Source organism: Rhipicephalus sanguineus, chromosome 3 (assembly GCF_013339695.2).
Source record: "Rhipicephalus sanguineus isolate Rsan-2018 chromosome 3, BIME_Rsan_1.4, whole genome shotgun sequence".
NCBI lineage: Eukaryota > Metazoa > Arthropoda > Arachnida > Ixodida > Ixodidae > Rhipicephalus > Rhipicephalus sanguineus.
This window is the reverse complement of record NC_051178.1, coordinates 137,106,106-137,131,114: the sequence shown is the minus strand read 5'-3', so window position 1 is coordinate 137,131,114 and position 25,009 is coordinate 137,106,106. Positions and strand designations below refer to the sequence as shown.

The window sequence follows — 25,009 nt, the reverse complement described above, 5'->3', positions numbered from 1 at the left end:
CGGCCTCGACGTGTTTCCTGCCGTCCGGGAAAGATTTCGCGCGTCTGGCGAGCTTCTCGCTGGAATGAGAAAAACGAGACTGTTCGGCAACGGCCGAGAGGGCGGCTACGCGTCGAGCCCGCGCGCTTTGTGGCGAAGCCACACTCATGAGAAAGTGCAACAATGGGAGGTCTTGCAGTCAAGCGGGCGGCTCTGTGTTGCTCCTCGTCTGTATCTCCCTCCACGTGCTGCAGTTTCAAAGTGATCTTCGATCTGAGTTGTCTATCAAAACTATCTCACTTATAATCCGTAAAATGCATCTACGTAACATGGCGGAACTGATCACTGGCGTAGCCGTGGGGTGGGGGGGGAGGCAGGGGTGTCAACTCCTGCCTCCCCCCCCATTTCGTATTATGCATTTCGTATTATGCGTTCATTTTATGTGTCTTCGCCCGCTATCAAGCATTTTATCACCTCAATTGCATCGCTTCAGCAGTACAGCAATCCTCGCACACGCTCCACTGACTTATGGTTAATACCACGTTTCCGTACCTTTTATAAACTGCAGTCCTTAAAACACAACCTGCCATCAATTCTTAATCGATACAAAGATATAGGGAAACCCACGTTAACTTCACTACGTCAAATAATTTTAAAATCATCAATATGAGTACTTCATCATTAAGCAACAAGCAAAAACAATTTCTAATGAAATATATACATTATGTTCGGCATAAATTTAGTAGCTAACTCGCTCAGTCTTCATTTGTGCTTCATGTTGTTGTGTTTCATGCAGTGAATATTTTTTCCCTATGTATCGTACATGTGTATCTAAATTTGTACAGATGCGTATATGTGCATATGTATGCATGCGCATGTGTTTATATAGATGCAAACTGTGGGTATTTTTCCCTTTTTCAATATGTATTTTTCTTCTTTTGTATAATTAAGCTACATTTCAGTATCACCTTTAGTCCTATATTTATTACTGTAACGTTGCTGTTTTCTATTTAAAAACAATGCTGTTCAACGTTTTGTTGGCTATTCACACATTTCGCTGTTAACTATGCTGATGCCATATTACTTAACGATGTTAGCTACTGACATGTTTTCTGTTCAAGATTTAGTATGTGCACCAAGGACGGGCGCCACGTGTGCCTCGATGTCAAGCCCTGCCTTGTGTTTTTTGGTTTCCGGGCCTCTGTCAAGCTGCAGACCGCAGCTTTTAGCCCTGGAACCCATTCCAAATGTATTTGGAAAAAAATAAAGAATTTGAATTTGAATTTGAACTCCCCCCCCCCCCCCCCCCCCCCCCAGTTTTTCAGTTCGCATGTGTACGTATACACTCACACATACAAATACACGCGCGAACATACATAATCGGTGGCTGAACCCACCCACCCCCCTCCTTTTCTCCCGAAAAAAAAAAAAAAATTCTGGCCATGCTCCTGGAACTGATGGCTGTCTGCCCATTTGGACACCTAGCCATTCTTCGTAAGTGTTACACTGTTGCTGATGAGCGTGAGAACACTAAATCATTTTGAACTCATTGGCACTTAATTGTATACACGGCATTCCTGCCATTGTCTAAAGGCATTTCCTCTAACACAGTCAAAACTCTAAGGATGTCATCACTTGCCGCTTTACAGCATGGAATACGGGCCGTTGGTGATCGCGAATGCATGTTTATTAAAGTGGTACTGACGCGTAAATTTTCAGTTGTCGTTTTCTTGCGTCAAATGAACGGCCAAGCCCTCAAGAGCCTAGAAAATGTACTGGTAAGCGTCAGGGCACCCTAGGAAAGAATTTACGGTATGGTTTTAAAAGATAGTTTCGGTTCCTACTGTGCCTTGACGTCACAACGCGATATGAGCTTCTGGTCACGTGCTCGCGCAAGATATTGTCGCGGTGTTTCCACGGCCGCTCCGCACCGTGGCCCCGTTGCTGGCGCACAAGCGGCCATTTTGGGAGTTTTAGTACCTGACGTCATCACAACTAGCCAGACTGCTGCGTGAAGTCACCAGAATTGATGCTGTAGCCTGACGCCAAGCTAGTGTCGATGTCGGTTGGTGCGCCATAGGAAAATTGATTTTAATATCAAAATAAAATATCTTATCAGCATTTGCTGGAGCTTCACATTGCTCAGAGCCGTCTCTGCATACAGGAGATTTGTATGGCAGAGCAAACTGACATTCGAAAAAATTCGGCAGATCCCACGCCTTGTGGGAATCGGTTTCACGCGAAGCAGTCAGCGAGTAGTTCTATGCTGCATTTTTTGGCTTTGAGCCAAGCGTTACGAGAGGGATCGACTTGTTTTTGTAAGTGTAGTAGTTGCGTGCACATCCTGGGCTTACCAGACACGTCGACAACAACGGCATTTAAAGGGTAAATTATGGTCTGACGTAATGTCAGCACTCACGTGAGAGCACATACGTCAGTATTGTCGAAACGAAGTGCACCCTTTAAGGTGCGATGATGTGAATATCATACTTAACTTTTGTTAGCGTATTCCTCGGATCCGGGGTCGAGCAACGCTTGAATATAGCTTGCTGGGAATACAAATGTAATGTTTATTAGACTGCTATAAAAGCGGAGCCAACACTGGAACCACAATTGACGTTAACCTGACATGACGCCTGTATCGTAGAAGTGCATATGTAGTGTTTTATTGCTTTGTTATAAAATTAGGTAGCCAGCACTACAACCACAATTGACGCTGCACTGACATTACGCCTGCGTGCATTCGTCGGATCAACACTGCCGATGTCGGTTTTAGGGGCGAAGCTCCTAAAGCCGTGGGTTTGTCCCTCCTAGCTCGTACGTGACCGCCTATGCCGCGCGTATGTGCCAGTGGTGATGGCAACGAAGCAGCGCGAGTGTTCTTGGCCCAGCGCAGGGACGAAGACGTTGCAGTTCTTTCTCTGATCGATAAAGCGTGTTTGTTTGTCGTGCTCCGTGTCCTCGTCGATCCCTCGTCGTTACACTGGCGGAGGTGCGGGGTAAGCTTCATGCTTGGCACTCCATCGCGGAGCCGACAATCGAGCCCGGAATCGCCACCACGCGTCGAAACACCGGTCCACCGATTCAGTCGCCGTCTGCTAGTCGCCGTCATGACCGTGTACCTCGCACCCAACCTGTCTATCGGGGACGTGAAGTCGTTTATAGACGCTGCGTTACGTGACTACGACAACAAGTACAAGAACCGCCCGTTTGTGCTGGTTGGGGACTTCAACGTGGACCTCATTGCCAATGACTGGATCGTGCAGCACATGCTTTCCAAATACTCACTCAGATGTATCCATATGCAACCTACCACGATCCGAGGGACGTGCATAGACTTAGTGTTTGCAAACTTCCCACTGCAGCCAATACAAGAACCTCTCTCGCTTCATTTCACGGACCATAAAGCCGTCATAATGAAGGGACCTCGCAATCCAGCCGCCATGACAACGACGAAATGAAAAGAACAAACGAAGAAACGAAACAACAAACGAACAAGAACAAAATAAGAGTTGATTTTGTATATTATACGCACAGTCTTACGTGTTTCTAATGATGTAATGGGCTAACTTTCACGGGAGAGTTACGGTTTACCGATGATCTCCCCCTCTCGAGCTTCGCCCACTTATCATCATTCATTCCGTGGATATGGCGTGATTTTTTTTCTTAACGCTCTCGCGTAACCGATCTCTGGGTCGGTCCCCGCTTTTGGGAGAAATAAAGTTTTGATCATCATCATCGCAATTAAATTACCAATGTTTGTTCTCGCCGTTCCTGGGTACATATAAACTATCAATCACTTGTGGCCAGGCCCTTAGTCAGGAATTTTGTTCGGGGAGGGGGAGGGGGGCACTTGCTGAAAGCCTTGACTATTTGAGAAAAACGCCTATTTTCATGATTTATTTTCGATAAACCACCATGTGTCATCAAAATTTCGCCCCCCCCCCCCCCCTGACTACGGGCCTGCTTGTGGCGCATACCCGTATACCGCATCCTATGGTCAACGGGTATGTGCCACACGTGTCTAGAGGAAAGGGTTTGACGACATACGCGACAGGATTTTCACGTTATGCGTGTCATGACCAGACAATCATATTCGTCAAACCCTCTTACCCTCCAATTTTGGTCTACACCAAGTTAAGGAGGCGATCACGAGAGCACCCAGACGTGGGCGGCTAGATATATAAATACATACGTAGATAAAACGCGAAACGCGCAAAGTGCATTGGGTTCGCTAAAAAATGCCTCGCATTTAAAAATGGTGTCAGTACCCATTTAAGGCGAGAAAAGGTTGTGATCAACCCTTGGCTCGCATCCAATTCACCACAGTATCTGCTCATATATTGTTGACTTCCTTGTTTAAATTTAGGGGACTGTTTATCGGAGTATCTGCTACACTGGCGCTTTATACAGCCTTTTCTCTTTTGTTTGCGCAGTTCTTATGCAGAGATAGCGCGTGTTTTATAGACATTAATTCACTGTCGCGCACTCTTATTTATTACATACCGAACGACGAACGCTTTGTCCGCTTCGATATTGTGTCATTTCGGTTTGAAAACTGCGTTTGCTGTATTAGTCTTCCATATCCTGCTCATTGCAAAATGCACTTTATTTCGCATCTTGCGAGTTGAAGAGCACCGTGAACTGTTGTATATGCTGTGAGAAAGCCAGTGCTAACTTTTGCCTTATGGCAGTGACTTCTTTTTTTTTTTTTCCATATTCTTACGATCGTATGATGTCCAAAAGAAATGCGATCCTAATGTAAAATACGGCTGAAACAGATATGTTCGCGTTCTTGCGCGCGCACCCATGGCGCTGCTTTCCGGAGCCTTCCCCTTCCACGTTGCTTCGGTCGCGGCGCCGACGCCCGCGCGTTCCAGCGTCTGCCGACGCGGCGCCTGCAAAGCGCGGGAAGGCAGTGCCGGAAGAAGGCGTCACGTTCCGTATCCCCCCCCCCCCCCTACTCCATGCGCTGTTGGCTTGGCCCTCACGTCTTTGTGATGCGGCGGGGGAGAACGGGGCGAGCCCGGCGCCGTAAAAGAAGGACGACCAGTGGCCGGTTTACGACACGGCGACGAGGAGCTACACCCATGCGGGGTCCTTTCACCGGCGCGCAATATAGCCCCGTGCGCTAACAGGCGCGGCGCACCGTCGCCGGTTCATGATGCGCTGCGCGGTATACCCAGCTGCAAGGCGCGAAAGGGAGGAGCGATGGGGAGCTGAGCTCGACTCCTTTCTTTCGATTCTTCTTTCTTTCTTTTCGCGAATTATACACGCCTTCGTGAAGACCGACTTTACTACGCGGCATTCCTTCTCTGGAAAGCGTGTACGCGCGAGCTCTCCTCGGGACTTGTGGCGCCGCGCCCCGTGTTGAAAGCTGCGAGACCGTATAGTTTACGACGGAGACACCCTACGGTTAGCTCTCTTCGGAAAATAGATATTGTGTCCTTTGGGAACGAGCGACAGATGCCGCCCTTCCACGGAACGTCTGGTGTTGCGGCGAACGGCATTCTTTTGTTGTCTGCACGCGGCGTAACGCGCTGCGGTCGCCGCCGCACCGGCCCCTTGAGAACCCTCTGGAACCTTCTGGAAACAACTGCAGCCATCACGTGGGGCTCTTGCGGTTTATATAGTTGACGTCCCTGACTTGACGGAAAACAGTAGCTACAGATGGGCCGACTACTTTTGCACCTTGTTGCCGTGTGTGTTCGAACTGAGGCAAAGCGTATAATGCACGCTGTGATGTAAGCCGTGTTGCTGTCATTAGATAGGAGATGTTATTTTGCGGTCGCTGCTGCTCATCCTTTATCAGAAGGCGGCTGTTGCCTCAGTCAACGGATACCGATACAAAGAGGACACCGACGTTGTGTCCTCCTTAGACGCGCCTTCCACGCAAACAACCAGCTGTAGTTGAACAGCTGTATTTGCATGCTTAGTAGCTAAGACAGCCTTGGCTGGACTGGCCGTTGGCACATCGCCGCGACTGTAGTGTCGTTCGCTGGGATATGTGCGCGTTCCGCAGGATAAAAGGGCATTGGAGAGAAGAACATTGGCTGAGAGATTCGAGCTTTCAGCCTGAATCTTTGAGTCATAAGAAAGAATAGTATTGCACGCCCCTCGCATCACAGAAGCCTCGTTCACTTGTTGCTATCCTGATACAACGCACCTCGGTAGTATTGCTACCACTCATGCTCTGTAAAGCGGCACTGACTGCGGTGTCTGGCGGTCGCAAACATACGTGTCATTCAAGGACTGAAGCGCGATACCCGCTTCGTAGCATTCGCGCGAGGATAGCGGAAGCTAATAGACAGTAGCCAATGGCACGCATATCCCCTCGGGATTCCTAAAGGCATAGACGACGACTTCAGCGCGACCGCCCAGCAGGAGAAGGCGGCGTTGTATTCCTCCGCAAAAGCTGGCTTCCTCGCTCGCTCATCGCTTCGTGACGGTCATCACGCAAACCTCGCGTCACTGGTCATTCCGAGAGCACTGCTGCTGCAGTATATACGGCGGCGAGGGCGCGGCTGCCCGTTTGCCACGGCTCTCTCGACTTCCGCCGCAGTGCGCACGAACACGCTTGTGTGTGTAGTACGACGTTGTGCGCCGTGCTGCGCAGACCTGCACGGTTGCGTCCTGCGCCGTGCTCTCGTCTGATAGCTCCCGAGGCAAGAAAAGGCATCTGCCGTGCTACTTCGCTTTACCGGCGCCACTGCACGGTCGTCAGGCGCTTCCATTAAGGAAGGAGGCGTGCACTCGTCAACGACGAGCAGCGATGGCCGCCGGCGACGGGCGTACGCACTAAAAAACACACACGCAAGAACGCACGCACCGCATGACTTTGCGGGACGCACGGCATTCCACAGCGCTGACCTGTGCCATAAGACCTTGGCCCGCCGCTTTCGGGAAATTTCTGAGATACCCCCGAGAAGGCTACTCACGGTTGGACGCCATTCTCTCTCTCTCGCTGCTAAAGAAACCAAGAACAAACAAGTGAATATTCGAGCACGTAGAAAAGCAGCCAGGGACCAGTAGCAGCGACAGTGGCGCTCGGCGTAATTGCTCCGCGACAGTTTTCATTCAACTACTTGAGTCGGCCTCGCCACCGCTTGCTTTCGCCTTTCTTCGCTTTCGTTCTTGTCACCTGTTTTTGTTCTTTTTTATACGTTCCTCCGTCGTTTCTCACGGCGCTGTCCTTCATAATATATTCCTCGGGACTCGCTCTTTGTCCTCTCCCTGCCATTCTTTTCGTCGGCGCGTGCATTCTCAGCATGCCCTCCGTCCGCAAGGAAACAAAGGGAAGGAGGGAGGGGTGCTTCGAGTGGGAAAGTGGACTGCAGATCGCCAAGCGGTCCGACGGTTTCGACCGCGTCGTCAACCGTGACCTCCTCGGAAAGCCCCGAAATTCTTTTTTCGTGCACCGCCTCATTGTGTGCCAGTTGTGTTTTAGGATCCGCTCGACGGCGCCTTGTTTCCAGCGGAATGCGTTTCTTTTCCGAACGTGGGAAAACGACGGCACCTGGGAAGCGATCGAGCGCGGTTGATTAATGCCTCGCTATCAAAGCGTCGAGTCCGGTTCTGACAATCTATACGGGCTCACCGCAAGCAAACGGACACAAAAGATGATTACGCTGCCTGGAGTTGGGCGATAAAAACCATGTCGTATACTGTGAACGGACGTTTGATGCGCCAGAAAGAGCGCGGAAAGTATTGCGTACCAATTACCAGAGCAAAACAGCAAGATCTCTTTGGAAGACGGAATGATTTACGAGGCCGTCTTGATGTTCTCTCATCAGAACTGCACTGTGTAATTGTTTGCTAAACTGTAAATGGACTGTGTTGTGTTTTAAAACAAGATGGCCCTAGTTACGGTGCTCGCTTGCTGGTTCCAAAGACGCGTGTTCGATCCCGGCCGCGGGATCAGCTAACGTTAACATTTACAAAAGGCCTTTCCCACATCTCATGTATGTGTTACTTCTGGCAGGGATTGAGCCTGAGGACTCGAGAAACATATCGATACTGTTCTCCAGAACGATTGAAATGTGGGCACCGATTCTGAAATGTAGAAGTTTCGTTCCACGCTTATGTTTTTAGCACATAGTGACCGCATGAGGTGCCTCACGAAAAAAAAAAAAAATGCTTGAGACCAGTAACGTCAGTGAAGCTCATGGTCAAACTTATTATGAAAATAAAAATAATAATAAATATCGGACGAAGACAGTGTGCGAACCGGGCCGCGTGTTTAAGACCCCTGTATACAGGATGTGTCACCGGCACACTCGTGTTTAGAGATGCCCGAAGCCTGCGATCGTGGAGTCTTGTCGATGTACAGGTCATTGTCCCACTTGCGAAGTCTTCGCAACACTGTACGTCGTTAACCGCTCACTGGGGCATAGATAAGTTTGTTATTGTTAATATTGAAATTGATCGTAAACATCTTTGCAATTGTCATCGTCATCATCAATGACTGTCTCATGTTTAGACACCCTTCCCCCTTGAGGAAGAAAAGAAGAAAACCTGCATTCACGCCGTCCTACGCCTTCAGTTCGCGTCGCGTCACCTGTCGCATACATGTGGCAGCTGCGTATCCGTTTCGTGAGTGTTGTCCCGAGACGTATAGGCTTCGTATCGCGGATATATGTGCCCATAGTTGTTTCCTCATTGGCTGATAGTCCGAGCGTGAGCTGCCGCCGCCGCATATGTCGAGCGGGTCAATGCGACCGACGCGCGCGCAACACACCCCCTTGCACGTATACGAACGTGCTGCGGTAGGAAACTTCCTCATTACTGCCATTGCTGTCCATTGACGTGAAGCACAGTGGCGCCTTTGATTTGTAGATGTGCGCGTCCGCTTCGACTTGACACGCGAGCACTTACTCGCGTGCCACGGCCGAAGGAATTGCCCTTCTTTCATCATCTTCGTCTTCCTTTCCGCATCGTCATGTGGTCGGTGTACGCGTCCATACATATGAACGAACACGCTGGGGTGAAAGTGCAACGATCCCATGCGTTTGTGGACGCAGTCACGTCCCGCAACACCCTATATCGCCTCTTGATTGCATAAAGGCGCTTCGCTGATGCACTTAGATGGTCACACCTTGTTGACATGTGTACGTTACACTAAACAGAGAGAGAGAGAAACATTTAATTTGTGGACGCTGTGTCCGCGTAGTATACATGAATACACCCATAGCAAACACATTCAAATATCTGGTCGCGCCTGAAGTCCCACAGCCTCTGCACTTTATAGAAAGGGACAACGCAACTGACATCAACACGAGCATGCTTATAGAATTACCCGCTAAATAGTGCATCCGCGTTGCAAAGAATTTTCTTCTGCGCAAAAGGACCAACGACAAAGAGCTAATTTCGGCCAGGCCATTGCATTCCAAGCAACGACGCATGCACCCATGTAGTGGTCTAAATGCTTATAGCGCATACATCAAGTCGCTGCTTGATCATTACCCACGGTGGTATAGCTTAGCACATAGGGTATCGCTTTGCTAAGCTCGAGGGCGCAGGTTCGATTGCTTGCCATGGCGGCCGCATTAGTCCAGAAAGCCCTACGAGCCCTTCTCGAAGACATGCGTTCAAGAGCATATATATCCACCATAATGGGAACACTCAAGTATACCTTTTACCGCTGGCGCGCACAGTAAGCACGCCGCGCAGGTGTAATGGACCGCCCTCTCGAGAAACGTGCCGTACGGAAGCTTATCGCGACCGATCGTGCGCATATGCGCGTATCCGTTTCTGTTGCTGTCTCCCGAGCTTCCGTTCGCGCGCTGCTCTCTTGACCGCGCTGCAAATAACGGAGTGGCCCGCGACCGACGATCGGTGCCCTGCGAAGAATATGCGCGTTTCCGGCCGCCACCATCCCGGCCTTTAGCGGTGCATGACAACACCTGAGCTTTTCCGGTGTCACATCCCAAGCCATGGCTTCCTGCGGCCCTGTCTCGGACCGGCGTGTGGATACTATTGGACACGTCCCCCAAGTGGTCGCACGCGCTAAAAACACTTGGCGATCTTTTGCAGCCCGTCGTCACCAAAGCGCATGGCCGCGCCCCAATGTTGAACTCGCGTGTCTCGTGGACACATTTATGTAGAGTCAAGTGGCTTCTTATGCCATTGCGGTCTGAAGGGTTGAGTTTTGTTTACCGGCTACTATATAGAAGCACTAGATGCCTCCGTACACATAGATAGATGGAGATCAGGGACAACGGCGTTAATGCAACTTTCGCTTTCTTGTGCCATATTGGCAGGCGCTTCTAAACACGCGCATCGGAAAATTCTGATTTCGCCCAGGACGTCTTGAGCAGTGCACTGGAAACTACGAAGGTTCCGCCGAGTAAACTTCAAAATATCTTCAACTTTCGGTGTGGGAAAATGTACGGATATTGGAACACTTCATGTCATGTCTATTAATCTGCTGGATGCTGTTGTCGGCTCGAATATATGCAGTCGCTCGATGAATCAGACGCTTTTTTGTAGTGCATGTGATTTGTGACTGGTAGTGACAAATCTCCGTCGCCTCTGTCTTGTATTTTTGTAGGGGTGTGCGAATATTCGAAAATTTCGAATAACAAATCGAATAGCGTTCTATTCGATTCGGTACTCCAATCAAATAGTGCATATCCCATATATCAAATATTTTTCGAATACTTTTCGAATAATCAGCACCAACGGGAAAGCCCCAAAGGGCCAACACGTTGGAAGAGCGAATGATCATTTATCTTGTTTCAATTAATGAATTGCCAATATACGTGCTGTTCAAGCTCTCACGGGACTATGAAAGCTTTACCGATCACCAGATGAAGGAATTCTTACTTTACACTCCGGTGTCGCGGAAGCGAATGTGCCCTCAATCCACTTTCATTATCATGAGATTCATTATCTTCATTCGCGAAGCATTATTCAATTTTTAGGTCTTAGTGTTGTTTAAAAGCTGGTGACGAAGTACCACATCGAATACGTACTCAAGTAACTGCTGTATTCATCCTATAGTTAAAAAGTACCTCGCAGGCTCTAGTCGCTAGTGCACACAAGCTTACCGCAATTTACATAATCGTGGTATCTTTTATCGAACCATTCGAACAGTATTCGAACAGTATTCGATTCATATTCCTATCCTAGTCGTTATGGTCACTATTCGATTCGTATTCGATTCGGTTCTCTATTCCACTATTCGCATCCCTACTTTTTTTGCAATACAAAAGTTATCACGAACACATATGCCAACTATATAGCCCGTCATTGCAAATGTGCACAGTCGTGTGACTGACGTAAGCCTGTTTCACATGCAGCGATTTTGCTCCAAGAGCGGAGCGGCTGCCGTCGCGGGAGCCCAAAAACAGGTTTTAAGGGCGACCAAAGGACGCTGCGATCTTCTTCCCTCCATTTGGAAAAATTCGCTCGCGGCAAAGCGTCTAGAGCGTCTGCCCAAGGTCAACCAATGGGGGAGCAGTGACGTGGGGAGCACGTGACTGTAGGGATGGAGACGAGAGCAGCCGCGCGCGCCGGGAGGAACTCGCTCTGACTCGGTTTCCTAGCAGACGACATTCGCTGTAACGAGCTGGCAGTGTAGAAAACGCCGCGTTCTTTTCCTTTTGTTGTTCTCTACTGTGCTTCCATCAAAGCAGACAAATCGTTTGCACGTGTCATTTTGTTCTTTTGTATTTTTATCTAATTGTGACACCAATAGGTCCGGACAGGGGGAACCTACGACACTCCGCACTTGTTCGCAGCAGATGCTTCAGTTTTTTTTTTTTTTTTACTACTCTGGTGCAGCACGTTCGAATAGTTTACTGTTTTCTTTTTCTTTTTTTTTTTTTCTTTAGTGGTCACGTACCTCGAAGACGACAAATGCCGCCGCCTCTTTACTGCAGAATGCCCATAGGCAAAAAAAAAAAAGAAACGAGCTCCTTCACAAACCCACAATGTCGTCGACTGGGCCGCTTGCATCCGCTTGCCCATACGGCGCACCAAGGCCTTGCGGCATTCGAGAGCAAAAGCCACCGAAAGCCCTGTGAAAGCTTAAAACCCCAAAAACAAATTCTTTCTTTTGCTTTTCCATGGCCAAGTGTATGTGCGCGCAACATGACTTGCGTGGTAAAAAAAGAAAGCTGAAACGTGACAAGCTGTGTAATTGCACCCTGATACACTGTACATTCACACCATTCAAGGTTTAGACGCGTGAAAATCGAGCACTAAAGTAGAAGGCTAGTGAAACTCGCAACACAAGACACGCGAACTCTGAGAAAGGAAACCCGCGGGCGGGCGCTTTCGACAACCAGCGCGGCGCATCGCAGACGCGCTCACCGCGAAGAAGCGGTGGATGTGAAACGAAGCCGCGTCCGAGCGTCCGGGTGCTGCTCGATCGCCGCGGGCCCCGCCGCTCAGTCGCTCGCATGTGAAACAGGCTTTAAAATATCGGGAACGATTTTTTTCCTGAAGTGACTGTACGTCGCAGCGCGCTCGCACCACGGATGCGCTGTGGTGGGGGATGTGACCTTCAAGACCCGCCAAAGGCCAGTCGCCTGCGAGTGTTCGTTCAGGCTATATCGTATTTTCGGTGGATCCCTATCGAGTGACTCGGTGCAAGCGCGAACGATTGAACAGTGGTACATCAAATTTTGCGTTGGCGTTACGATACCTGACTACCTGACAAATGAAATCGCGACGGTTCCCCAACCACCTTACAGCCAGGGTTGCCACTGACTTTCGAGTAAATGTCGCCGAACAACGAGCAAAAAGTCGCCAAAAGTCGCCATTTTTTTACAAATTTCGCCAAAAAAGTAGCCATTCTAGATATGTGCGGCATACCCAGTAATAAAAATTTCCACTCACGTATAGCCCCGTAGAATACAGTACCATCCATGACCCTTAAATTATATTGACGTTTCTCGATGCCAGTCGTATCGCCCGCTTCACCATGGGAGTGCATGGTGCTGCTTCTCCGATTAGCCGCAAGGTGTGCGTGGTGGCGCAAGGATGAATGAACGAAACGCTCATGATATCCTTCCATCCCTGTCCTCTCGTTTCAAAGCTAAAAGTGGGGTATAAACCTTGGGCGAAAACCGTGAAAGCATTATTTGTAGACAGCTTTACGTACCCTTATATGATTTAAAAGGATTAAAAGGTTTATTGAAGGTAACACGACAGAATTCTTACAGGAACCGATCATTAGTGAGTCTTACACCTTTTCAGTGTGAACTAATATGATACCGGATATCACCGACCGTTTCTTATAGTTACTTATATCTACACGCGTCAATCCGATGCGTTATTGCTGTATAACAATGTAAAATGTTATATAGCAATTGTTTTTATTGCACACGCTCACCGAGAACAGTGAAAAATGCCTCAATAAATAATTTTTATTGCAGAAATAGCCGCGTATCCGCCTCTCTTCGCTATTCCAAAATAGTCTTTGCGAGCTGAACTGGGGGTACTGCAACAGTGAATAAGTCGCCAAGCTATTCAGAGCAGTTGGAGCTTTGGCGGAACAAATGGTCGGAACACGCGGCCAACCCGTCGTCTTGCCCCTTCAGATGCGAAACTTCAGATAAGCTTAAAGCACCTAAAGCCATAAACCTATAGTCAATCACTGCCCCCTCGCGGTTTGCAAGGCAGTCTGCTGACTTACATTGTGCTAGAATGTCGCTGGGGGACGTTCCAGTACCTCCTGCATCTAGATGGCATCCCCAAATAAGGATCCCACTCACTGATCTTATTTTCACGGAACATCAAATAAACGTTTTATTATCTCTCTAGTTGAATTGTGGAGGTACACACGAGTTACAGGACGGACATGCCGAATGACGCGTAATGTGCACATTCTACTCGTGGGTCTAAAACAAAGAAAAGTACTGAGAATGTTGCCGCTCATTCGTTGGGAAGACACTGAGCTTAGGATTCAAAACTCGGTGGAGACCTAAGCCGAAAATCGCCAAATATTCGCCATGTCGCCATTCATAATTTTAGGTCGCCACGGGCCTCTCAAATTCGCCAATTTGGCGAAAAGTAGCCACCATTGGCAACCCTGCTTACAGCTCCGACTTGGCGCAATACACTATTTTCTATTCGAAAAAGTGCATTCCTCCCTCAGAGGAAACCACCACGGGACCCTGAATGTTGTAAAAAGAGCTTGTATGCAACACTTTTCCAAGTAACCATCTAATGGCTTCGATAAAGGAGTTTACTGCCTCGCGAATTACCTGCCACGATGGTCTGGTGGTTAAGGTGCTCGACTGCTAATCCGAAGGTCGCGGGATGGAGTTCGAAGGAGGCGAAAATGCTAGAGGCCCGTGTACTTAGATTTAGGTGCACGTTAAAGAACCCCAGGTGGTCGAAATTATCGGAGCCGTACCTTACAGCGTCTCTCATAATCATATCGTGGTTTTGGGACGTTAGACCCCAACAATTTTTATTATTATTGCCTCACGAATCGGCCGCCGCAAAAATTTTTATAATTCGTCAAGTAAGAGCGGAGTTACAGGGATTTGTAGCACGCTGTAATTGCTTTCTTTTTTTTTTTTCCTCTCGTCCCGACGAGCGCTCTCGAAGATAAGCAGGGAGGGATGGCATGGGGCAAAGAAGTTACGTCACGCGCACGTCGTGACCTTGAGCACCTTTTCTTTCTTTTTTTTTTCTTCGAACGGCCCGGCCTACCTTCAGTGTGATCGCGAGCGAACGCGTGGCGGCCACTGGCGGCGGCCTCAGTAACTATACAGCCCGCGACGCTCAAATCAGCCATTGGCCGTGAATTTGGGTATATGGCGCGGTCATTTGGTTATATGACATCATTTGTTGAAATAAGAGGGAACTATTTCTAGCTGACTGAAAATTGTAAATTCCAGGGCGTGTGCATGCAGCGCTATAATGTCTGGCTCGCGTGTTTTCAGAAGCCTCGACTACCAATCAGCAGCGTTTTCTGACCACGCTGAAAAAGTTTTGCAGGACGTTCTGGAAAAGCCACTGGCAAAAGTGTGTCAACCCTCAAGGGATCTACTTTGAAGAACTTGGGCATTGTGTAGCAATATCTCGAATAAATCCATTTTTCCGAAACTCTTCCCTATACATTTTTTATACAAAACATATATATGTTTAGTGCTGTTTCGCAAAGCGGCTACTCTACGCTCTGGTCTTCTCCTCGGAAAGACAACTTCCAAGTCTTCCGGGAAGTGGCGGTTTAGGCCGGGCGCGGCAAGGGCACGTGCCACACTCGGCCCCGGCATGCACGTCAAGCACCCGCGGCGGCGGTAGGGAGGAGAGTGGCGGTGGTTGTGTGGCTCCTCAAGTGGCTCACCATCCATCCACACACACACACACACACACACACACACACACACACACACACACACACACACACACACACACACGTGTGTGTGTGTGTGTGTGTGTGTGTGTGTGTGTGTGTGTGTGTGTGTGTGTGTATTCTTGCTGTTTTTTTATTGATATTTTCTTCCTTCTCTGCTGCGGCGAGCGAGGCCGCTTGAAATCGTTCCTCGAATCGCCTTGCTGCGCATCCGGCGCAAAGCTTCTCTCTCGACTTGGCCGGCGGGTAAAGTTGTGGCGCGATTAGTGGTGCGGAGCACACGCGTCGTGTATCGGTTCTCTCCCATCTCACTCGTATATTCCTGTTCTCCTCCTGTTCTTCTTCTTTTTTACGCGAATAACAACCTCGCGCGCGTGCCCGAAGCGTGGCGTCGTGCGCCAGCCAACCTGCCTCGAAAAGAAAAAACTGGCCGGGAGCCACGCCCACTCGGGCGACCAGCAGGCTGGCAGATATGTGCGCGTGCCTCCCGAGGGAGCAGCAGCTTGCTGGAGACTCGCATGCAGGGTGAAGTTATGGGTGCAGCTCGTACACGACGCGCACTCGCAGCCCCCTTGCGGCGCGGTCAGCGCTCTGGTGGCTGTAATGCCTCCCTTTCTCTCTCTCTCTCTCTCTCTGTGGTCCCCCTCGTCCAGCGTTTAGTCGCTTTTCGTCGAAACCCAAATCTATGGCTCTCGATCACTTACACATTTGTCAAATGTTACGTACCCGCTGCTTGAGTTGACGAATCTGTTGCCGGGGCCGGCTTTTGCAGTTTGTAGCTACTCGCTTGGTGCCACTGAAAGTATATATATATATATATATATATATATATATATATATATATATATATATATATATATATATATACCCTATGCATACCCCTATACATAGCCTTCATAGATTACGAGAAGGCATTTGATTCGGTGGAGACATCAGCAGTCATGCAGGCACTGCGGAATCAAGGCATCGACGAAGCCTATATAAACATAATGGAAGAAATCTACAGCGCATCCACAGCCACTATAGTCCTTCATAAAGAAAGTGACAGAATCCCAATAAAGAAGGGCGTACGACAGGGTGACACGATCTCTCCAATGCTATTCACCGCGTGTTTACAGGAGGTTTTCAGGGCCCTAGATTGGGAAGAATTAGGGATAAGAGTTAATGGAGAGTATCTCAGTAACCTGCGATTCGCTGATGACATTGCATTGATGAGTAACACGGGAGACGAATTACAGCTCATGATTACTGAACTGGATACGGAAAGTAGAAGAGTAGGTCTGAAAATTAATATGCATAAAACTAAAGTAGTGTGGAACAATCTTGGCAGAGAACAGCGCTTTGCGATAGGTGGCGAGGCGCTGGAAGTTGTAAAGGAGTACGTCTACTTAGGACAGGTAGTAACCGCGGAGCCGAACCATGAGAGTGAAATAACTAGAAGAATAAGGATGGGATGGTGCTCATTCGGCAAGCATTATCAAATCATGAATGGTAGTCTACCACTATCTCTCAAGAGGAAGGTATATAACAGCTGCATCTTACCGGTACTTACCTACGGAGCAGAAACCTGGAGACTTACAAAGAGGGTTCAACTTAAATTGAGGACGACGCAGCGAGCGATGGAAAGGAAAATGATAGGTGTAACCTTAAGAGACAGGAAGAGAGCAGAGTGGGTCAGGGAACAAACGGGGGTTAAGGATATCATAGTTGAAATTAAGAAGAAGAAATGGATATGGGCCGGGCACGTAGCACGTCGGCAGGATAACCGGTGGTCATTAAGGGTAACTGACTGGATTCCAAGAGAGGGTAAACGCGTGAGGGGAAGACAGAAAATTAGGTGGGTAGATGAGATTAAGAAGTTTGGTAGGTATAACGTGGCAACAGAAAGCACAGGACCGGGTTGATTGGCGGAACATGGGAGAGGCCTTTGCCCTGCAGTGGGCGTAGACAGGCTGATGATGATGATGATATATATATATATATATATATATATTATATATATATATATATATATATATATATATATATATATATATATATATAAAATTTATCTTAAAGGGACACTAAAGAGCAAAACGATTTTTCTCGCATTAGTAAAGTAGTCTTCCACGATACCAAAAACACCACGCTTTCTGCGCAAAGACGCTTAATAAGCGAGAAAACGCGCAAAAAGAAAATACAGGTGGCGACGCCACCTTGGAATTACCGCACCATTTGCCGTTACGTCACATATTTTTGACGGCGCCTGCTTGGGCCCACGTAGTTCCTAATGGGTTAAATCGAAGTACATTGTCCTCTGAGGGGCCCAGAGACTTGACATAACGAGCTTGTGGAAATTTCGTCGAGCCAGTGGCGCCAAAATACGTTAAATGCTCTTTGAAGTCTTTTACGTCACGAATTACAAAGTTCGGCGCGAAATTTAAAAATGAAACTTTGAACTTTGTTTTCTCCTCTAATAATAAACCTATGGTCGTGAAATGAACTACACAAGAGTTCTCCGAGCACACTTTATCTATTTAAACCAATTCATTTTTTCTCTTCAGTGTCCCTTTAACTGCGAGAAACTATAGGCGCAACAAATACGCATCACCAACTAGCCCCACAACGTGTTTTTTGTTAAGTATACTTCCAGCTGTTTAATTTCGCGGTCAGTGATCAGTCTATAGAAGGCATCACATGATGCAAGAGGCGTTCAAAGAAATACACAACTGGAGAATCGCAGAAATGGTGCTGTGCGAACCGCGTACAGAATACGGTTCGTCTATTCACGTAGTTCCTGTAAATACGTTTTCTGTTTTCCTTTTTTCTTTTTCTGTTTGCTGTGTCACTCACTAAGCTATGTAGACTTTTTACGCTGGAAGCTAGCGCGTATTTAACGCATTATAATTTTATCTAACTTTTATCTAACAGTGGTTATACGACTTTCTATTGGTGAGAAATCATACGTTGGTCGAGTTAGTGCGCGTTGGTAGCGGCCGGCTTCGAAACCTTTAAGTGTGTACTTTTACTTACTCTTAAGCAACGAATTAATTACCATTGATACCACATCTTTGGTATACGCTCGTATTAATATAATAAATCGCGAAATTTCACAAATAAAACAAACCTACACTCTCAACAACAAGAGTGCGCGATGCACGGTCAGATGTGGCGATAAAGGGTGACAAAATGAAAACAAATTTTACGTCGAACGCCGTGTTTACGGCGGTTTGTTACATCAGTGCGCTAGCTAATTTGTACCTGTAGCATTATTAAAAACACTATGTATTTTATTAGAATGTAATTTGAGACATGGGGCCGTATTCTGATACGATCACTGTCGGCTACAGTGTCGTTTTCGTGACGTGTAATCTCTCGTGTCCATTTAGCAGCTCGCCCATGCTGCAACGAGCCAATCAGCGCGCACTGGAAGCGATATCTCCAGAGGTGATCGTTCCAGAAAATGGCCCGTGGACGTCGCTTGCATAGCGTCACGAGACATGCACCTCGGACATTTTGTCATCATAATTTTCGTCGGACAGATAGAGAGAGAGAAACGAGTGGCTGCGAGAAGAAAGCAAGGGATCCTATTCGTGGTATAGGCCTCCTCTACCCCCCTCAGCCCACCTCAGTATAGCCTCCTGAAGCTCGGGGTTGTAGCTGCGCATGGCAGCCTCCCGCAGGAGGTGGAGCGGTTTTCACATTACCACATAATGTGGTTTAGGTCCGATCTGCTAGCAGGACAACTGGCGACGCGTTGAGTGAGTGTACACGTGGTTGCCAAATGCGAGTACGTCGGCGCCGCTTCTTTCGGGTGAATCATCGTTGGTTGTAAGTGGCGCGAAATCGGGGCCTGCACGGTACGATTCGTGTTCGCGTTAAGCATGACGCAGACCGTGTATGAGCGTCTGGCGCACGGCGTCTATAATGCCAGCCGTCTGGGCTGTCGGCTCTCTCAGGCGCCTCATTGACTCCTCCCATTTCGAAACCTTATATACTCGGCCGCGAAATCGACGTCCCTTCTTTTTGAACCTGAGCCCATTTCGCGCTTGACTGAACCCCGCGCTGCGATGGTTATTGTAGATGCGCATTGCTCAACCGCGTCTCGTTTTTTTCTCTGAACACGCTGCGCGTTTAGTGAATTCGGCGATTATACGCTTCGTGTTTGCAACCGTGGTCGCTTTCTCGAAAGTGGCTTAATTCAGGCGATCTATGGCACGTCTTCTTCCATTTGAGCGTTGTCAGTTCGACGCCACAAATGCGGATATGATCGCTTAGACGCGGCCGGAGTCGCTGGAATACCGGCCCTGCATGCGGGCGTGTCCTTTTGAGTCAAGAATTTCCTAGTGACCCGTTTTATTTGTTCTGTAATCGCTTGTTAAACTGCGACACCTTTCAAAAGCGCAAGCATTTAAGTGGCCGCTTTGTTCAGAATACATGCGGCGTCCGCGGGATGTTCACGCTTTGAGCGTGAGTTGGAATAGTGCCAGCCCCACTTGGCAGCCGAGAGACGCGTTTCTCGCTCGGCGCTCTGCGTTAATTATGCAATCCGTTGCTTATACACATGACCATACGCACGCATGACTTTGCTATTCCTTGAACTCTTGCCTATATTCGTCGCTTGACAAGTTACAGCTTGTTTGTGTCAGCTACGAAGAAAACTCCCGCGATGAAATCGGCGTGTGCGTCTTTCTCTCACTTCGCCTTGCATCGCTGTAATGGTGCGTTTAATGGTAGCCCCAGTAGTAAGGAGAATTTCATACTAATGTGCGGCAGCTCGTGAGTCAGCTTCTTAGTAAGCTAACGTGCTCTGTTGAGAAGCGTTTCTCTTTGAAAAAAAAAAAAAGAGGTCCGAACTAAACTAGTCTGGCACATATATAGTATAAGCAACGCGCGCATTTTGCGTATCATACATTGTTTGTTGCACGTCGTCACTTGCGAGCAGTGTGCTTGCGAGTTTTGTGTCGTCACATTTTGATCTCGAACCATGGACGCATACGACCGTTTTCTGCCGCACCGCTCAGATATGCCTTCTGTAGTAATGCAGTCGGGTAGAGGCGCGTTGTGCTTCGTTTAAAAAGACGTGACAGTTGAGCTTTCCAGCATACTCGCCATGTTGCCGCAGTTAAAAAAACTTGTCAAAAAAGAAAAGTAAGCTGGAGAATATATTTGTATAGCGAACAACTTTCACTGCAGTGGCACTGATATCCTGCATATTCTTTAGCTTCGCTGAACTGTATAAAGTTCCAACAGGAGAAAGGAACGTTTGCTGTTTAATATACACACTTTTCAGCCATTGCCGACTTCATCTTCCTCTTCTCTTCTCCGTCGGTTCTTCAGCTCCCCCCCCCCCGTATCTTACTATAGTAAGATACTATAGTAAGATACTATAGTAAGATACTATAGTAGATACTAGAGGTGTGCACGGGCTCCGGGTAGCCCGAAATATGCAGAATGAGCGGGAATTGTTTTCCAGCACGCATACAGCGCCTTTTCCGCAACCGCCCTTTACCGCTTTTCCTTTCCATTCGCTACTTTAAACACAAGGGGAGCAGGTAAAGCACTGCCTCTGTTGCACTCCGACAAACAGAGAAGTAACACCACCTGAGCTAGTGACGACGCCACGCGACTGTTCGCGTTAGATTTAAGGCCAAATCCCATATGAGTGAAAATACACGCGACAGCGACCCGACGTAGATCGCCATGCAAGCGTCAGCTTGCATGGGCATACCCCATAAACGTGACGGCTTTGGCGAGCGAACTCCATTGTTGCTGGCATGAGGCCGTCTACTTGTATTGCAAAAGTGCCGCGCTGTGGCAGGTATGCAATGCAAATGAAATATTTGTTGCATGTTGGTACGTAAAACGTTTACTGTTGTCTCGCAGTATTTTTATATGCACGTGCATAATTATTACGTTATTGTTGGTGTACAGGCTGATGTGCTTAGTACGTCGCTGATGTACATCCGGTTTGGGTGTTTTTGCGACTCCGGGTGAAGAGCGACGGTTTCCAAATGTGAAGAAACCGAGGCGATCGCGCGAACGGCCCGTTTCGTCGCTTGTCGCTGTCGTGTGCATTTTGGGCGCATATGGGGTTTGGCCCTTACTTGTAACTACTCTACGCGAACTCTGGCAGCACGCAAGGAGAGTGGATGTGACTCGCCAGCTGTCTCGCGTTCTGTTTTCCTCCGCCAGCTAAGCCCGGTAAAAAGGACAATAAAAAAAAAATTCCCTTCATTCTGTGAAAAAATCGCTCGATATTCGCAATGCCCACGAACTATAGGTGGCGCGCCGTGCTTTTCAAGATGGCGCCAGGAGGAGGGTCAACCCGTTTGTTAGCATAGGAACAGATAGGACGTGCGGACGTACGACCCGTGCCACTTTCACCGGATGAAGTAATGATCGAGCTGTGCTGAAATGGATATGAGACTAAAATACTTTCCCAAACCATGGAAAGTGCAAGGTCTCGCCCCCTAATTATTTGCTGCGGTGTGAAAGGTTATATTTCAGCTCCGTTACCATGCATAACGATGCTTCGCGAAATCCTGTGGGTGCTACATAAAACTGCATGATCTAGAATTGACGTATGAGCCGAACGGCATTCCGAGGTATAGATACGTACCGAGCCTGCCTGACTGATTTGCCGCAGTAGTAGGCCGCCAGCGAGTAGCGCCATCGCTGCTGCACGGGACCACACGTTTAACGTGGTGATGGTTTGCAAACATAATACGCCGTCATTACTTGCGCAGTCGGTAACGCGGAGTTACGTCTTCAACGGAACACAAGCATTTAATATACCATTCAGAAGCGCCTGTGTCACAGCCATGCTGAGACTCTAGCCGTGTGCAATTCACTTCACTCGCATGTTGCAGGTTCGATCAGCACGATCGAAACATGAATATCGAAAAGAATGCACACGTATGCTTTTCGCAACGTCGAAGAAGTTAGCCGAGAGGCGTGGATTGTGGCCGTGACTGCACGCTCCATCGAAACCATTTCGCTTCGCTGGTCGAGCTCGAGCGTGTTGGCGGCATGCGGCGCTCCATAATATCCACAATAATTGTGAATACATGCAATGCACAAGAGGAACAATGCTTTTATTTTGATCTCGCTCAAGGATATTATACATTAAATACAATCAAAGTGACTTACGAGCGTGAAAGAACATTAACGCACGAGGGGACGTGAAGTGCAACTCGCTCCTCGTGAGTTAGCAGTTGTGGTTCATCGTCGCTGTCACTCTCGGTGCTTCCACAGTCTTCTACGTCCAGTGAAAAACCCTCGTCGTCAAGATGGTTTCCTTCAACATCACTGCTGAAAGCCATCTGAAGAATTTCCTCCGCCGAACGACTTCGACCACTCCGCGTCACCACGTTTACAATTAGAGAGGCGTCTGGGCGCGAGGAACACTCTGCTCTCAGTTATACAAGAGCACATCGCGAGCCCGCGCGACCACCCGCGTACAGTGTTATGGGATTCATGCACTACAAGAAACACTGACCAATGCTATATGCAAGTAAAACAGGGTGAGCTTCAACTGAATATGTCAGACGATAACATTTAACTAACCAATGTGGCTACAGAAAGCCTCGCGAAGCTGATAGTATGTGTACGCTCTGGGCTAGCATTGAAAGCGCGAGTTGCCACGTTATTTTCACGAAAACTTCGCGTCTCGCGAGAACGAATCAGATTTCTCGTGTCACGGAGGGCCCGGTTTGTTTACTGATGCAGGGAACATGCAAAGTCGTAGTGTTCCTTTCTTTCCAACGCGTTAACACTGAGGCTAGCACAGCCGAACAAGGGAGCGACTGCGCAGTGCTGCCATTTTGTCGTCTACTAACCCTCCTCGAGAGGACGCTCCTGAATTCCGCTTGGCGGCGCGACAGTCTATGGGCATTGCGAATAGAAATGCATTACCTGCTCGTTCAAATGTCGTTCAAAAAGCCGGGCCGGGCCGGGCCGGGCCCGCGGCCCGGGATTGTGTTTTTGTACGTCGGGCCGGGCCGGGCGGCCTCGCAGCCTTTTGCCGTCGGGCTCGGGGGGGCCTTCGACAAAGTCAGCGGACCCGGGCCGGGCTCGGGCTCGGAAATACGGCCCGTGCACAGCTCTAGTAGATACTATATAGTATCTTACAGGATACTAATCCTGTAAGATACTATAGTATTTTCGCATTATATTCATCTGCCACATATGAATTCGTCCATTCATTTCATTCGACCCTTGACTTTCCGTTGTCAGACTTAGAACACGCGTGCTGCCAGTATAAGATGTTGTTTGTTTTTCCGTGCACAGTGTGCCGCGCTACAAAGAAGCGTTAACTAATTTGTACTAGGGGGAACGTTCAACTAAACTTCGTTAGTCAAACTCTCAGCAGAGGCCTCACTTTTGAATATACTTTGCGAGGCTATGTACATTAATTAGTACGTAGATATAGTATTTGCGTTAGCTAGAACGTCGTGAATGCATTTAGCTGGGCTAGTTAGTAACTGACTGAATGCTTCACTATACACAGAAAGACACAGGGCAACCGCTAGCGGTTGTCGGGTATCTTTTCTGTGTAGTCCTTGTGCGCGTTCGCTATAGTATATAGAAGCATTCAGAACGTCGACCCGTTACTTCCCCCCCCCCCCCCAGACTTTACGTTTACTGTGACTCTATTCTACACTCTTAGTGTATAATAACAAGGTGCTTCTCCTGACAACCCAGTATCCTGTGCAGTCCACTATTGTATAGCCTAAAGGCTAAAGCACAAGCTCAAGTTTCGGCTGAAGCTGAGTGCACACTGCACCGCGCCGGTTTGCCTGTAGAACGATGCCGGTGCGCCCCAACCACGAGTCATTTGCAAGACGGTCAAACTCGCACATACATCGTACTCGCATGTTCCCTTTAAGACTGGATCGTACTGTACATGAGCGCTGTTATATAGACCTTTTCACAGGAGAGAGAAAGGAAAAAAAACGTCGTGCTGCGCTGGAACACGGGAGTACGCAAAAGCTGACGTCACAGCCTCGGCAGTGCATTTTTGGGGGCTCACGCCTATTTAGCACAGCCCAGAGAGCATTATGGCGGTGCCCAGGGAGTCTTCTGTGAAAGTATGTATGCGGTATACCGACGCCCCTGAACGTGTCAGCGTGCGTTTTATATATTATATATATATATATATATATTATATATATATATATATATATATAATATATATATATCTATATATATATATATATATATATATATATATATATAATATATATATATATACCTGTGCCTTCTTCTTGTTGCGCAGGCAAGATGTACGCTGGTGCTGGCCGGCGCCACGGCCGCGTGCTGGGCGGCGACCTTCGCGAGGGTTCGCAGATGTTCGAGGTGACGGCCGTGCTGCCCGTGGTGGAGAGCATGCAGTTCGCCAACGAGATACGCAAGCAGACGTCGGGACTGGCCAACCCGCAGCTCGTTTTCAGCCACTGGGAGGTGATAACACTTTTGCTCGTGCTCTCTTTCTTGCCTATGTTGTTGATGTGAATGTAATGGTGCATTGCACGGAACAGCGCACTTCACGCAGATTCGGACTTCTAATTACTCCTTTGCTTCTGTCATTTCATCGAATCGGACACATGCCTGCATAATGCGCCGATATTACACACGATGACAATGTTTTCCGTGCGTGTAGTTTGTTTATTTAGAAATAATGATAACGCTCTGAGCATCGGCGCTGTTGCATATATGCATGCGTGGCATAGAAAT

At 48.3% G+C, this 25,009-nt stretch overlaps 1 protein-coding gene across 7 annotated transcripts in view; it reads left to right on the top strand.

Moving 5' to 3' along the window:
- LOC119387257 (elongation factor-like GTPase 1) overlaps positions 1–25,009 on the top strand; it is a 429,910-nt gene that overhangs the window by 384,690 nt on the left and 20,211 nt on the right. The window contains exon 19 of one of the 7 annotated variants that reach the window (XM_049413457.1): positions 24,552–24,736. The exons of the other annotated variants lie outside the window; for them this stretch is intronic. Within the exon in view, the coding sequence (XP_049269414.1) occupies positions 24,552–24,736 (185 nt within the window). The remainder of the gene's footprint in view (positions 1–24,551; positions 24,737–25,009) is intronic. 7 annotated transcript variants of the gene reach the window in all.